The sequence below is a fragment of the Coregonus lavaretus genome, assembly GCF_964263955.1.
Source record: "Coregonus lavaretus genome assembly, chromosome: 9".
In the NCBI taxonomy this organism is placed as follows: domain Eukaryota; kingdom Metazoa; phylum Chordata; class Actinopteri; order Salmoniformes; family Salmonidae; genus Coregonus; species Coregonus lavaretus.
In genome coordinates, this window is record NC_139996.1 from 1,734,406 (window position 1) to 1,750,462 (window position 16,057).

General features: G+C 46.8%; 1 protein-coding gene across 1 annotated transcript in view; it reads left to right on the forward strand.

The window, feature by feature from the left end:
* LOC311135441 (E3 SUMO-protein ligase PIAS1-like) overlaps nt 1-16,057 on the forward strand; it is a 29,453-nt gene that overhangs the window by 4,554 nt on the left and 8,842 nt on the right. Inside the window, exons 3-10 of the mRNA XM_084169395.1 lie at nt 857-941; nt 1,560-1,607; nt 1,937-2,027; nt 2,802-2,936; nt 11,114-11,219; nt 11,973-12,046; nt 12,233-12,393; nt 12,932-13,127. Of these exons, the coding sequence (XP_084025521.1) occupies nt 857-941; nt 1,560-1,607; nt 1,937-2,027; nt 2,802-2,936; nt 11,114-11,219; nt 11,973-12,046; nt 12,233-12,393; nt 12,932-13,127 (896 nt within the window). The remainder of the gene's footprint in view (nt 1-856; nt 942-1,559; nt 1,608-1,936; nt 2,028-2,801; nt 2,937-11,113; nt 11,220-11,972; nt 12,047-12,232; nt 12,394-12,931; nt 13,128-16,057) is intronic.

The window sequence follows — 16,057 nt, forward strand, 5'->3', positions numbered from 1 at the left end:
TGTTAGTTAGGCCATCACAGGGTTGGCTTCTCATGGATGTCTGTCTGTTAGTTAGGCCATCACAGGGTTGGCTTCTCATGGATGTCTGTCTGTTAGTTAGGCCATCACAGGGTTGGCTTCTCATGGATGTCTGTCTGTTAGTTAGGCCATCACAGGGTTGGCTTCTCATGGAAGAAGGTGGATTATCCAACAGTATCTTTCTTTAATCACTTTACCTTTTGTACTCTGCACCTGCAGGTTAGTGGATGTACTTCTAAATGTGCTTCTCGTGAACCCACATGAGAATTGTAATGTCGTTGTCTGTCTTGTTGAGCGGGGTATGGTGACTATTCATCCTGTCGTTGTCTGTCTTGTTGAGCGGGGTATGGTGACTATTCATCCTGTCGTTGTCTGTCTTGTTGAGCGGGGTATGGTGACTATTCATCCTGTCGTTGTCTGTCTTGTTGAGCGGGGTATGGTGACTATTCATCCTGTCGTTGTCTGTCTTGTTGAGCGGGGTATGGTGACTATTCATCCTGTCGTTGTCTGTCTTGTTGAGCGGGGTATGGTGACTATTCATCCTGTCGTTGTCTGTCTTGTTGAGCGGGGTATGGTGACTATTCATCCTGTCGTTGTCTGTCTTGTTGAGCGGGGTATGGTGACTATTCATCCTGTCGTTGTCTGTCTTGTTGAGCGGGGTATGGTGACTATTCATCCTGTCGTTGTCTGTCTTGTTGAGCGGGGTATGGTGACTATTCATCCTGTCGTTGTCTGTCTTGTTGAGCGGGGTATGGTGACTATTCATCCTGTCGTTGTCTGTCTTGTTGAGCGGGGTATGGTGACTATTCATCCTGTCGTTGTGTTCTTCTGTCCACAGCCTCAGACAACAGTCAGCGGTTTCAGGAGACGTGTTATGCCTTTGCATTGACACCTCAGCAGGTCCAGCAGATCAGCAGCTCCATGTAAGACTGAGGGGAGGGGAGGGGAGGAGAGTGTAGGGGGGGAGAGTAGAGGGGGAGAAGGGGAGGAGAGTAGAGGGGAGAAGGGGAGGGGAGGAGAGTGTAGGGGGGGAGAGTAGAGGGGGAGAAGGGGAGGGGTGGAGAGGGGAGAAGGGGAGGGGAGGAGAGTGTAGGGGGGAGAGGGGAGGAGAGTAGAGGGGGAGAGGGGAGGGGTGGAGGGGAGAGAATAACTAAGGACTGACTGCTGTACATGATGCCCCTATCTAAACCAATAAAACACACAGAACCACTGAGCATGTCTGTCTTTACGATATCTCCCTCAGAAACAGGATGTGACGTTTCAATTCATATTCGCACTAGGCGTAATGTTCGTTATGCAAAGGAACATAGACATGGAAAAAATACAGTTTATAAACTGCAAATCGATCCACGTGAGGCAATTGTGAGTTGCAGTATTTGAAACATGCATTGGATAATGGTATAATACCTTCCCGTATACTTGAAAGTTATGTTTATTTTGCTCACTGCTCCTTGCTTGACTTCTCACCTAAACCTCCTGTCTGTCTGTCTGTCTGTCCTGTCCTGTCCTGTCTGTCTATCTATCTATCTATCTATCTATAGGGACATCTCTGGGACCAAGTGTGACTTTGCGGTCCAGGTTCAGTTAAGGTAAGGATCCTGTGGTGTTCTAGCCTGTTCTGTATTTATTTCACCTCTATTCACTGTATGACTTGTATTCACTGTAGGACTTGTATTCACAGTATGACTTGTATTCACAGTATGGCTTGTATTCACTGTATGACTTGTTCACCAAGTAAAGTAGAGAAATGCCTGCGCTACTAAACGTCTTTATGAGATGGAGGCTCATCTAGGTAGTCAATATGACCACTGACTGACTATTGTCTATTACTGGGTCTGTCATTTTGAATTGGTTATTGGATTTGTCATTCATATTGATCTCTGGTATTGGTTATTGATCTCTGTATGTTCTCTCCCAGGTTTTGTTTATCAGAGACGAGCTGTCCCCAGGAGGATCATTTCCCATCCAACCTGTGTGTGAAAGTTAACAACAAGCCCTGCAACCTCCCGGTGAGTCTGTCTGACAGCAGACTGTTAACTACCACACATTAAGCCAGTGTTTCCTGGCCCTGGGGACCTAAAGGAGTGCATCCTGGTCCTGGGGACCTAAAGGGGTGCATCCTGGTCCTGGGGACCTAAAGGGGTGCATCCTGGTCCTGGGGACCTAAAGGGGTGCATCCTGGTCCTGGGGACCTAAAGGGGTGCATCCTGGTCCTGGGGACCTAAAGGGGTGAATCCTGGTCCTGGGGACCTAAAGGGGTGAATCCTGGTCCTGGGGACCTAAAGGGGTGAATCCTGGCCCTGGGGACCTAAAGGGGTGCATCCTGGTCCTGGGGACCTAAAGGGGTGCATCCTGGTCCTGGGGACCTAAAGGGGTGCATCCTGGTCCTGGGGACCTAAAGGGGTGAATCCTGGTCCTGGGGACCTAAAGGGGTGCATCCTGGTCCTGGGGACCTAAAGGGGTGCATCCTGGTCCTGGGGACCTAAAGGGGTGCATCCTGGTCCTGGGGACCTAAAGGGGTGCATCCTGGCCCTGGGGACCTAAAGTCCATTTTAGAATAAGGCTGTAACGTAACAAAATAAGGGAAAGGGTTCTGAATACTTTCTGAATGCGCTGTATATATCACTGTTAGAACTGCATACGCTCTTATTCAAAGGGCTTTACAGTACATACATTTTTTGTATGTTTGTGATCCCTTCGAGAATTGAACCCACAACCTTGGAGTTGCTAGCGCCAACTCAAACCAACTGACATTGACCCTGTTGTCTCCTCTTCCTCCTCAGGGCTACCTTCCTCCAACCAAAAACGGAGTGGAACCCAAACGGCCGAGTCGCCCCATCAACATCACGTCACTGGTCAGACTGTCCACCACAGTGCCCAACACTATCGTGGTGTCATGGACCTCAGAGATAGGCAGGGTAAGGAATATATTGTGCTGTCATGGGCCTCGGAGAAAGGCAGGGTAAGGAATGGAGGGTGATTAGCGTTAGAAAATTCTGGTAACTTGCCCAAAATTCACAGGTTTAAAAAATAATAATCTGGTTGGTAGAGTCAGAAGGGAATAAACAGGAAATCCAGAATCCTCCAACAAGGATTTTTAGAAAACCTGGGAATTTTGGGAAGTTCCCATAATTTAGCCTCCCTAAAGATGACTGGCTGACTGACTGTTAAAGGAAATCTGTGGCATGAGATAACATGATATCTTATTTATTAGGTATTTGCCACTGTGAAGCCAAAGGCACATTTCCACATTGCATGGATTATAAATTGTTATATTCTATTGCATGGAATACCAACTGTTAATTTGCGTATTCTGCAAAACAAAAATATACGTTCTTTACCTTAAACAATATGCAGCTTTTTCTCTAAAGTACAATCCACAGTAGTACTAAAAAGCTGATTTACCATAATTTGATTGTAGCATCATTTCGTTTTCAGTATTTTTAAAGTAAATATACATTCTCATATTTATGAATAAAAAAACGGCTGCCATTTAAAGGGGTGGTACACCAAAATGTGAAATATACTTAGTGCTTTCAGAAAGTATTCATAATAATAATAATATGCCATTTAGCAGACGCTTTTATCCAAAGTGACTTAGTCATGTGTGTATACATTTTTACGTATGGGTGGTCCCGGGGATCGAACCCACTACCCTGGCATTACAAGCGCCATGCTCTACCAATTGAGCTACAGAGGACCACATTCCACATTTTGTTGTTACAGCCTGAATTCAATTTATTTTTTTGATTTTCTCTCTCAACCATCTACACACAATAACCTATAATGACAAATTGAAAACATGTTTTTAGAAATGTTAGCAAATTTATTGAAAATGAAATACAGACATTTCTCATTTACATAAGTATTCACATCCCTGAGTCAGTACTTTGTAGAAGCACATTTGGGCGGCGATTACAGCTTTGAGTCGTCTTGGGTTTGTCTGTATCAGGTTTGCACATCTGGATTTGGGGATTTTATCCCATTCTTCCTTGCAGATTTTGTCAAGCTCTGTTAAGTTAGATGGGGAGTGGCGGTCAACAGCAATCTTTCCACAGATTCAAGTCTGCTTTCGCTGGGCCACACAAGAACTTTCCCATTCTTGTTCTGAAGCCATTCCAGTGTTGCTTTGGCTGTATGCTTGGGTTCATTTTCCAGTTGGAACGTAAATCTTCACCCCAGTCCTAAGGTCGTTTGCACTCTGAAGCAGGTTCTCATCAAGGATTTGTCTGTATTTGGCTCCATTCATTGTTCCCTCTATCCTTATCAGTCTCCTAGTTCCTGCTGCTGAAAATCATCCCCATATCATGATGCTGCCACCACCATGCTTCACGGTAGGGATGGTGTTAGACGGGTGATGAGCTGTGCCTGGTTTTCTCCAGTCATAGCTCTTTGTATTCATGCCAAAGAGTTCAATTGAATGTCTCATCAGATCACATCATCTTTTGCCTTATGCTCCGAGTCTGTCACTTGCCTTTTTTGCCAACTCCAGGCGATCTGTCATGTGCCTTTTTCTCAGGAGTGGCTTCCGTCTGGCCTCTCTCCCATAAAGCCCAGATTGGTGTAGTGCTGTAGAGACTGTTGTCCTTCTGGCATGTTCTCCCATCTCAGCCAAGGAACTCTGTAGTTCTGTCAGAGTGGCCATTGGGTTCTTGGTCACCTCCTTTACCAAGGTCTTTCTTGCCCGGTTGATCAGTTTGGTCGGACGGCCAGCTCTAGGCAGAGTCATATTTGTTTCAATTTCCCAATGTGCTCTTGGAAACTTTCAACAATCTAGAAATAGTTTTATAGCCTTTCCCAGATATATGCCTCATCATCTCGGAGCTCTACGGACGGTTCCTTGGTACACTGTAGTCCCTGCTCTGTAGATGTTTTGGTACCCTTCCCCAGATCTGGGCCTCGACACAATCCTGTCTCGGAGCTCTACGGACAATTCCTTCGACCTCATGGCTTGGTTTTTGCTCTGACATGCACTTTCAACTGTGGGACCTTATATAGACAGGTGTGTTTCTTTCTAAATCATGTCCAAACAATTGAATTGGCCACAGGCGGACTCCAATCAAGTTGTAGTGACATCTCAAGGATGATCAATGGAAATTTGATGCACCTGAGCTCAATTTGGAGTGTCATAGCAAAGGGGTGTGAATACATATGTAAATACAATTTCATTTGTAATTTTCTATACATTTGAAAACATTTCTAAAAACATGTTTTCACTTTGTCATTGTGGGTAGATGGGGAAATACTTATTTTTAAAAAAATCAGTTTTTAGAATTCAGCCTGTAACACCAACAAAATGTGGAATAAGTCAAGTGTGAATACTTTATGGTAGAGTGGCCAGACTGAAGCCACTCCTCAGTAAAAGGCACATGACAACCCGCTTGGAGTTTACCAAAAGGCACCTAAAGGACTCTCAGACCATGAGAAACAAGATTCTCTGGTCTGATGAAACTAAGATTGAACTCTTTGGCCTGAATGCCAAGTGTCACGTATGGAGGAAACCTGGCACCATCCCTACGGTGAAGCATGGTGGTGGCAGCATCATGCTGTGGAGATGTTTTTCAGTGGCAGGGACTGGGAGACTAGTCAGGATTGAGGGAAAGTTGAACGGAGCAAAGTACAGAGAGATCCTTGACGAAAACCTGCTCCAGAGCGCTCAGGACCTCAGACTGGGGCGAAGGTTCACCTTCCAACAGGACAATAAGCCTAAGCACACCGCCAAGACAACGCAGGAGTGGCTTCGGGACAAGTCTCTGAATGTCCTTGAGTGGCCCAGCCAGAGACCGGACTTGAACCCAATCGAACATCTCTGGAGAGACCTGAAAATAGCTGTGCAGCGACGCTCCCCATCCAACCTGACAGAGCTTGAGAAGATCTGCAGAGAAGAATGGGAGAAACTCCCCAAATACAGGTGTGCCAACCTTGTAGCGTCATACCCAAGAAGACTCAAGGCTGTAATCGCTGTCAAAGGTGCTTCAACAAAGTACTGAGTAAAGAGTCCAAATACTTGTGATATTTCCGTTTGCTATAATTAAAAAAAAAAAAAAAAAACGTTTTTGCTTTGTCATTATGGGGTATTGTGTGTAGATTGATGAGGGGGAAAAAAAACAATTTAATCCGTTTTTAGAATAAGGCTGTAACGTAACAAAATGTGGAAGAAGTCAAGAGTCTGAATACTTTCCGAATGCACTGTATATCTAAATGAAAATGATAAATGTAAAAGTAACTTTCATTGCCAATATGTAAAAATAGCCTCCATAAAGCCAACAAATAAGAACATTGCAGCTCGCAGGTAGAAAATATCCTGATTAAAAATAAATATCCTATAAATCACATTGGCTATGCAGGCCTGTCTGCAAAGAACTTGAAACATTGTATCAACTATTAACTTGGTCCGGCCTGAAGCTCCTGCTAGCAAACCTGCAACATTGTATTTAATATCTTGGCCCTGAGAGTTTCCCGAGCCAGTGAGCTCCAGACAGACAGACACAGCTGTAGGCTATTTGTCTAAGGGATAAGAAGTTATCAGTTATCCTATTTGGGATAATCAGGTAGGTTTATGACGTTTCCACCAGATCAGAGCATTACATTTCTTTCCCCCTTTCATGCTGTTTGAGGCGAATGTTTTATTTTATTTTTAGAAGCTCCACAGTGAAGGTGAGTTAAGACAATCAGAAATAGTATCAATCACCAAATGGGCACATTTATAAACCTACCTTTGCCCGCAGCCAGGTAGACTAGTCCTACTTCTATGCGTAATCAGGTGCGTGTCCTTACTCAAGGTTGACAGGAGCACTCCAAACAAAAGACAATAAATTGACAACTCGTAAATGGAATGAAATAAAGCAAAACGTTTTCCTCACAAGTGTAGCCTGGGTTTTGCGCTCTGCAAACAACATGTCCACTCCTAAAATGACAACGGTCAGACTGTAATAATAATAATAATATATTGAATGCATGAACAGAAATGACCGTAACCAAACAAACGTGGTAGATGATGAATAATGGTAATGAAAGGTACAGATTATACCGCCCGCCCCTAATGGAAGGTACAGGTTATACCGCCCGCCCCTAATGGAAGGTACAGGTTATACCGCCCGCCCCCATGCATCCTCTAATGGAAGGTACAGATTATACCGCCCGCCCCTAATGGAAGGTACAGGTTATACCGCCGCCCCCATGCATCCTCTAATGGAAGGTACAGATTATACCGCCCGCCCCTAATGGAAGGTACAGATTATACCGCCCGCCCCTAATGGAAGGTACAGGTTATACCGCCCGCCCCCATGCATCCTCTAATGGAAGGTACAGGTTATACCGCCCGCCCCCATGCATCCTCTAATGGAAGGTACAGGTTATACCGCCCGCCCCTAATGGAAGGTACAGGTTATACCGCCGCCCCCATGCATCCTCTAATGGAAGGTACAGGTTATACCGCCTGCCCCTAATGGAAGGTACAGGTTATACCGCCCGCCCCTAATGAAAGGTACAGGTTATACCGCCCGCCCCTAATGGAAGGTACAGGTTATACCGCCCGCCCCCATGCATCCTCTAATGGAAGGTACAGGTTATACCGCCCGCCCCCATGCATCCTCTAATGGAAGGTACAGGTTATACCGCCGCCCCCATGCATCCTCTAATGGAAGGTACAGGTTATACCGCCGCCCCCATGCATCCTCTAATGGAAGGTACAGGTTATACCGCCGCCCCCATGCATCCTCTAATGGAAGGTACAGGTTATACCGCCCGCCCCCATGCATCCTCTAATGGAAGGTACAGGTTATACCGCCCGCCCCCATGCATCCCCTAATGGAAGGTACAGGTTATACCGCCCGCCCCTAATGGAAGGTACAGGTTATACCGCCCGCCCCTAATGGAAGGTACAGGTTATACTGCCCGCCCCCATGCATCCCCTAATGGAAGGTACAGGTTATACCGCCCGCCCCCATGCATCCTCTAATGGAAGGTACAGGTTATACCGCCGCCCCCATGCATCCTCTAATGGAAGGTACAGGTTATACCGCCCGCCCCCATGCATCCTCTAATGGAAGGTACAGGTTATACCGCCCGCCCCCATGCATCCCCTAATGGAAGGTACAGGTTATACCGCCCGCCCCTAATGGAAGGTACAGGTTATACCGCCCGCCCCTAATGGAAGGTACAGGTTATACTGCCCGCCCCCATGCATCCCCTAATGGAAGGTACAGGTTATACCGCCCGCCCCCATGCATCCTCTAATGGAAGGTACAGGTTATACCGCCCGCCCCTAATGGAAGGTACAGGTTATACCGCCCGCCCCTAATGGAAGGTACAGGTTATACCGCCCGCCCCTAATGGAAGGTACAGGTTATACCGCCCGCCCCTAATGGAAGGTACAGGTTATACCGCCCGCCCCCATGCATCCCCTAATGGAAGGTACAGGTTATACCGCCCGCCCCTAATGGAAGGTACAGGTTATACCACCCGCCCCTAATGGAAGGTACAGGTTATACCGCCCGCCCCTAATGGAAGGTACAGGTTATACCGCCCGCCCCCATGCATCCTCTAATGGAAGGTACAGGTTATACCGCCCGCCCCTAATGGAAGGTACAGGTTATACCGCCCGCCCCTAATGGAAGGTACAGGTTATACCGCCTGTCCCTAATGGAAGGTACAGGTTATACCGCCCGCCCCCATGCATCCTCTAATGGAAGGTACAGGTTATACCGCCCGCCCCTAATGGAAGGTACAGGTTATACCGCCCGCCCCTAATGGAAGGTACAGGTTATACCGCCCGCCCCCATGCATCCTCTAATGGAAGGTACAGGTTATACCGCCCGCCCCCATGCATCCTCTAATGGAAGGTACAGGTTATACCGCCCGCCCCTAATGGAAGGTACAGGTTATACCGCCGCCCCCATGCATCCTCTAATGGAAGGTACAGGTTATACCGCCCGCCCCCATGCATCCTCTAATGGAAGGTACAGGTTATACCGCCCGCCCCTAATGGGAGGTACAGGTTATACCGCCCGCCCCTAATGGAAGGTACAGGTTATACCGCCGCCCCTAATGGAAGGTACAGGTTATACCGCCCGCCCCTAATGGAAGGTACAGGTTATACCGCCGCCCCTAATGGAAGGTACAGATTATACCGCCCGCCCCTAATGGAAGGTACAGGTTATACCGCCGCCCCTAATGGAAGGTACAGGTTATACCGCCCGCCCCTAATGGAAGGTACAGGTTATACCGCCCGCCCCTAATGGAAGGTACAGGTTATACCGCCGCCCCTAATGGAAGGTACAGGTTATACCACCCGCCCCTAATGGAAGGTACAGGTTATACCGCCCGCCCCCATGCATCCCCTAATGGAAGGTACAGGTTATACCGCCCGCCCCTAATGGAAGGTACAGGTTATACCGCCGCCCCCATGCATCCTCTAATGGAAGGTACAGGTTATACCGCCGCCCCTAATGGGAGGTACAGGTTATACCGCCCGCCCCTAATGGAAGGTACAGGTTATACCGCCGCCCCTAATGGAAGGTACAGGTTATACCGCCCGCCCCTAATGGAAGGTACAGGTTATACCGCCCGCCCCTAATGGAAGGTACAGGTTATACCGCCCGCCCCCATGCATCCCCTAATGGAAGGTACAGGTTATACCGCCGCCCCTAATGGGAGGTACAGGTTATACCGCCCGCCCCTAATGGAAGGTACAGGTTATACCGCCGCCCCTAATGGAAGGTACAGGTTATACCGCCCGCCCCTAATGGAAGGTACAGGTTATACCGCCGCCCCAATGGAAGGTACAGGTTATACCGCCCGCCCCTAATGGAAGGTACAGGTTATACCACCCGCCCCTAATGGAAGGTACAGGTTATACCGCCCGCCCCTAATGGAAGGTACAGGTTATACCGCCCGCCCCTAATGGAAGGTACAGGTTATACCGCCCGCCCCTAATGGAAGGTACAGGTTATACCACCCGCCCCTAATGGAAGGTACAGGTTATACCGCCCGCCCCCATGCATCCCCTAATGGAAGGTACAGGTTATACCGCCCGCCCCTAATGGAAGGTACAGGTTATACCGCCGCCCCCATGCATCCTCTAATGGAAGGTACAGGTTATACCGCCGCCCCTAATGGGAGGTACAGGTTATACCGCCCGCCCCTAATGGAAGGTACAGGTTATACCGCCGCCCCTAATGGAAGGTACAGGTTATACCGCCCGCCCCTAATGGAAGGTACAGGTTATACCGCCCGCCCCTAATGGAAGGTACAGGTTATACCGCCCGCCCCCATGCATCCCCTAATGGAAGGTACAGGTTATACCGCCGCCCCTAATGGGAGGTACAGGTTATACCGCCCGCCCTAATGGAAGGTACAGGTTATACCGCCGCCCCTAATGGAAGGTACAGGTTATACCGCCCGCCCCTAATGGAAGGTACAGGTTATACCGCCGCCACTAATGGAAGGTACAGGTTATACCGCCCGCCCCTAATGGAAGGTACAGGTTATACCACCCGCCCCTAATGGAAGGTACAGGTTATACCGCCCGCCCCTAATGGAAGGTACAGGTTATACCGCCGCCCCCATGCATCCTCTAATGGAAGGTACAGGTTATACCGCCCGCCCCTAATGGAAGGTACAGGTTATACCGCCCGCCCCATGCATCCTCTAATGTGAAGTCAATCGGACTTCTGTATTTGACTTTGATCAAGTATTTATACAATTGGCAGAGTTTGTGTACCATTTGCCGATTTTTTTGTTTGTTGTTGATATGCAGAAAAATAAGCTGATTTTGTACACAGTCATGGTATAGAAAAGTACAATCTTAGGCGAGTACATGGGGAGCTATATCTCTGCAGATTATCTGGTCAAAATCACTGATACAGGTCCCGCTTCACCAGGGGGGTAGATTTTGGCATTGGCTGGCAGAATTTATCTTCTTAACAGCCATATTGGCGAGTGGTCAGAGTATTTGGGAGCATTTTATTATTTTCTCAATCCAAAGCCCAAAATGTCCCCCCCCATCCCCAGTCAGTAGTGTGAGGGTTAAATCATGTTTCTCATGTCGTGGTTCATTGTGATAACCTCCGTCCTGTTGTCTCTCTCCTCTCAGAGTTTCTCCATGGCAGTATACCTGGTGAGACAGCAGACATCCACCACCCTGCTGCAGAGACTACGGGCCAAAGGCATCCGGAACCCAGACCACTCCAGAGCTCTCAGTAGGTGGTGCCGCCGGGCCTGGTCCCACATCTGTTGGTACTGTAAACCCAAGTCCCTAATGACCATAGGAGCTGGCTCTCAGTAGGTGTCCCTCTGATTATTAGATAGTGCTGCCGGGCCTGGTCCCAGATCTGTTGGTACTGTAAACCCAAGTCCCTAATGACCATAGGAGCTGGCTCTCAGTAGGTGTCCCTCTGATTATTAGATGGTGCTGCCGGGCCTGGTCCCAGATCTGTTGGTACTGTAAACCCAAGTCCCTAATGACCATAGGAGCTGGCTCTCAGTAGGTGTCCCTCTGATTATTAGATAGTGCTGCCGGGCCTGGTCCCAGATCTGTTGGTACTGTAAACCCAAGTCCCTAATGACCATAGGAGCTGGCTCTCAGTAGGTGTCCCTCTGATTATTAGATGGTGCTGCCGGGCCTGGTCCCAGATCTGTTGGTACTGTAAACCCAAGTCCCTAATGGCCATAGGAGCTGGCTCAACAGCACCAGGCTTGGGGAGTGGAACGGGAGAAGGTCACCTTTATTGGTAACATCCAGCTGATAATGTTCTGTGTGTTGTGTCCCTCTCCACAGTCAAAGAGAAGTTAACACCAGAAGCTGACAGTCAGATTGTGTTGTGTCTCTCTCCACAGTCAAAGAGAAGTTAACACCAGAAGCTGACAGTCAGATTGTGTTGTCTCTCTCCACAGTCAAAGAGAAGTTAACACCAGAAGCTGACAGTCAGATTGTGTTGTGTCTCTCTCCACAGTCAAAGAGAAGCTGACAGCAGACCCTGACAGTGAGATTGCAACCACCAGTCTACGAGTGTCTCTACTCTGTCCGGTACATACACTCATTTACATTTTAGTCATTTAGCAGACGTTCTTAATCAGAATCAGATTAGGTAAAACAACCACATCACTATCATTGCAAAAGTTCTGTCATCCTACTTGGGTGGCTTAGTGGGGCTACAAACAAAATGATCAGTCGTCATGATATTCATCCTTCTGTTTCCTATGTGTTGTCTAGCTGGGGAAGATGCGACTGATGATCCCGTGCAGAGCGTTGACGTGTTCCCACCTCCAGTGTTTCGACGCTACGCTTTACATCCAGATGAATGAGAAGAAACCCACATGGGTGTGTCCTGTCTGTGATCAGAAGGCCCCATATCAACACCTCATCATCGACGGGTTAGTTCTGCTGCTGCACCTCTCTCTCCCTCTCTCTCTCTCTCTCTCTCTCTCTCTCTCTCTCTCTCTCTCTCTCTCTCTCTCTCCCGCTCCCTCCCTCCCTGTCTCTCTCTCTCTCTCTCTCTCTCTCTCTCTCTCCCCATCTCTCTCTCTCTCTCTCTCTGTGTCTCTCTTTCTCTCTCTCTCTCTCTCTCTCTCTCTCTCTCTCTCTCTCTCTCTCCCTCCCTGTATCTCTCTCTCTCTCTGTGTCTCTCTCTCTCCCCGTCTCTCTCTCTCTCTCTCTCTCTCTCTCTCTCTCTCTCTCTCTCTCTCTCTCTCTCTCTCTCCCGCTCCCTCCCTGTCTCTCTCTCTCTCTCTGTGTCTCTCTCTCTCTCTCTCTCCCCGTCTCTCTCTCTCTCTGTGTCTCTCTCTCTCCCAGTCTCTCTCTCTCTCTCTCTCTCTCTCTGGGGATACTACACATGTAATAAACAGTCATCCATTGCAGTACAGTAGCACACACTATTTCTAAACACCCCTCCCTGTGTGTGTGTCTCTGCAGGTTGTTCATGGAGATCCTGAACAGCTGTGAGGACTGTGATGAGATCCAGTTTAAAGAGGACGGAAACTGGTATCCCATGAGGTCAAAGAAGGAGGTCACAGAGGTGTCTGCTTCATTCAACGGAGAGGACGGTACGTGGTTCCCATTTAGCAGACGCTTTGGTTCCCATAATAATATAATATCAACGGAGAGGACGGTACGTGGTTCCTATAATAATATAATATAAACGGAGAGGACGGTACGTGGTTCCCATACTAATATAATATCAACGGAGAGGACGGTACGTGGTTCCCATAATAATATAATATCAACGGAGAGGACGGTACGTGGTTCCTATAATAATATAATATCAACGGAGAGGACGGTACGTGGTTCCCATAATAATATAATATCAACGGAGAGGACGGTACGTGGTTCCCATAATAATATAATATCAACGGAGAGGACGGTACGTGGTTCCCATAATAGAATATCAATGGAGAGGACGGTACGTGGTTCCTATAATAATATAATATCAACGGAGAGGACGGTACGTGGTTCCCATAATAATATAATATCAACGGAGAGGACGGTACGTGGTTCCTATAATAATATAATATCAACGGAGAGGACGGTACGTGGTTCCTATAATAATAGAATATCAATGGAGAGGACGGTACGTGGTTCCCATAATAATATAATATCAACGGAGAGGACGGTACGTGGTTCCCATAATAATATAATATCAACGGAGAGGACGGTACGTGGTTCCCATAATAGAATATCAATGGAGAGGACGGTACGTGGTTCCTATAATAATATAATATCAACGGAGAGGACGGTACGTGGTTCCCATAATAATATAATATCAACGGAGAGGACGGTACGTGGTTCCTATAATAATATAATATCAACGGAGAGGACGGTACGTGGTTCCTATAATAATAGAATATCAATGGAGAGGACGGTACGTGGTTCCTATAATAATATAATATCAACGGAGAGGACGGTACGTGGTTCCCATAATAATATAATATCAACGGAGAGGACGGTACGTGGTTCCCATAATAATATAATATCAACGGAGAGGACGGTACGTGGTTCCCATAATAATATAATATCAACGGAGAGGACGGTACGTGGTTCCTATAATAATATAATATCAACGGAGAGGACTGTACGTGGTTCCTATAATAATATAATATCAACGGAGAGGACGGTACGTGGTTCCTATAATAATATAATATCAACGGAGAGGACGGTACGTGGGTTCCCATAATAATATAATATCAACGGAGAGGACGGTACGTGGTTCCTATAATAATATAATATCAACGGAGAGGACGGTACGTGGTTCCTATAATAATATAATATCAACGGAGAGGACTGTACGTGGTTCCTATAATAATATAATATCAACGGAGAGGACGGTACGTGGTTCCTATAATAATATAATATCAACGGAGAGGACGGTACGTGGGTTCCCATAATAATATAATATCAACGGAGAGGACGGTACGTGGTTCCTATAATAATATAATATCAACGGAGAGGACGGTACGTGGTTCCTATAATAATATAATATCAATGGAGAGGACGGTACGTGGTTCCCATAATAATATAATATCAACGGAGAGGACGGTACGTGGTTCCCATAATAATATAATATCAACGGAGAGGACGGTACGTGGTTCCCATAATAATATAATATCAACGGAGAGGACGGTACGTGGTTCCCATAATAATATAATATCAACGGAGAGGACGGTACGTGGTTCCCATAATAATATAATATCAACGGAGAGGACGGTACGTGGTTCCCATAATAATATAATATCAACGGAGAGGACGGTACGTGGTTCCCATAATAATATAATATCAACGGAGAGGACTGTACGTGGTTCCCATAATAATATAATATCAACGGAGAGGACGGTACGTGGTTCCCATAATAATATAATATCAACGGAGAGGACGGTACGTGGTTCCCATAATAATATAATATCAACGGAGAGGACGGTACGTGGTTCCCATAATAATATAATATCAACGGAGAGGACGGTACGTGGTTCCCATAATAATATAATATCAACGGAGAGGACGGTACGTGGTTCCCATAATAATATAATATCAACGAGAGGACGGTATGTGGTTCCCATAATAATATAATATCAACGGAGAGGACGGTACGTGGTTCCCATAATAATATAATATCAACGGAGAGGACGGTACGTGGTTCCCATAATAATATAATATCAACGGAGAGGACGGTACGTGGTTCCCATAATAATATAATATCAACGGAGAGGACGGTACGTGGTTCCCATAATAATATAATATCAACGGAGAGGACGGTACGTGGTTCCCATAATAATATAATATCAACGGAGAGGACGGTACGTGGTTCCCATAATAATATAATATCAACGGAGAGGACGGTACGTGGTTCCCATAATAATATAATATCAACGGAGAGGACGGTACGTGGTTCCCATAATAATATAATATCAACGGAGAGGACGGTACGTGGTTCCTATAATAATATAATATCAACGGAGAGGACGGTACGTGGTTCCCATAATAATATAATATCAACGGAGAGGACGGTACGTGGCTCCCATAATAATATAATATCAACGGAGAGGACGGTACGTGGTTCCTATAATAATATAATATCGGCTTGAAAGTCAATGGCAAGACTTAAAAATGGCTGTTTAGAAATGATCAACAACCAACTGGACAGAGCATCAAGAATTGTAAAGAGAATAATGTGCAGATATTGAACAATCCAGGTGTGGAAAGTTCTAGAGACTTACCCAGAAAGACTCACCGCTGTAATCACTGCCAAAGGTGCTTCTACAAAGTATTGACTCAGGGGTTTGAATACTTATGTAAATTAAATATTTCTGTATTTCATTTTCATACATTTGCCAACATTTCTAAAAACATGTTTTCACTTTGCTATTATGGGGTATTGTGTGTAGATGGGTGAGGGGGGGGGGGGGAGGGGGGGGGGGGGGGGGGGGAATATGTCATCCATTTTGAATTCAGGCTGTAACACAACAAAATGTGGAATAGGTCCCCTGTAGCTCAGTTGGGAGAGCATGGCGCTTGCAACGCCAGGGTTGTGGGTTCGTTTCCCACTGG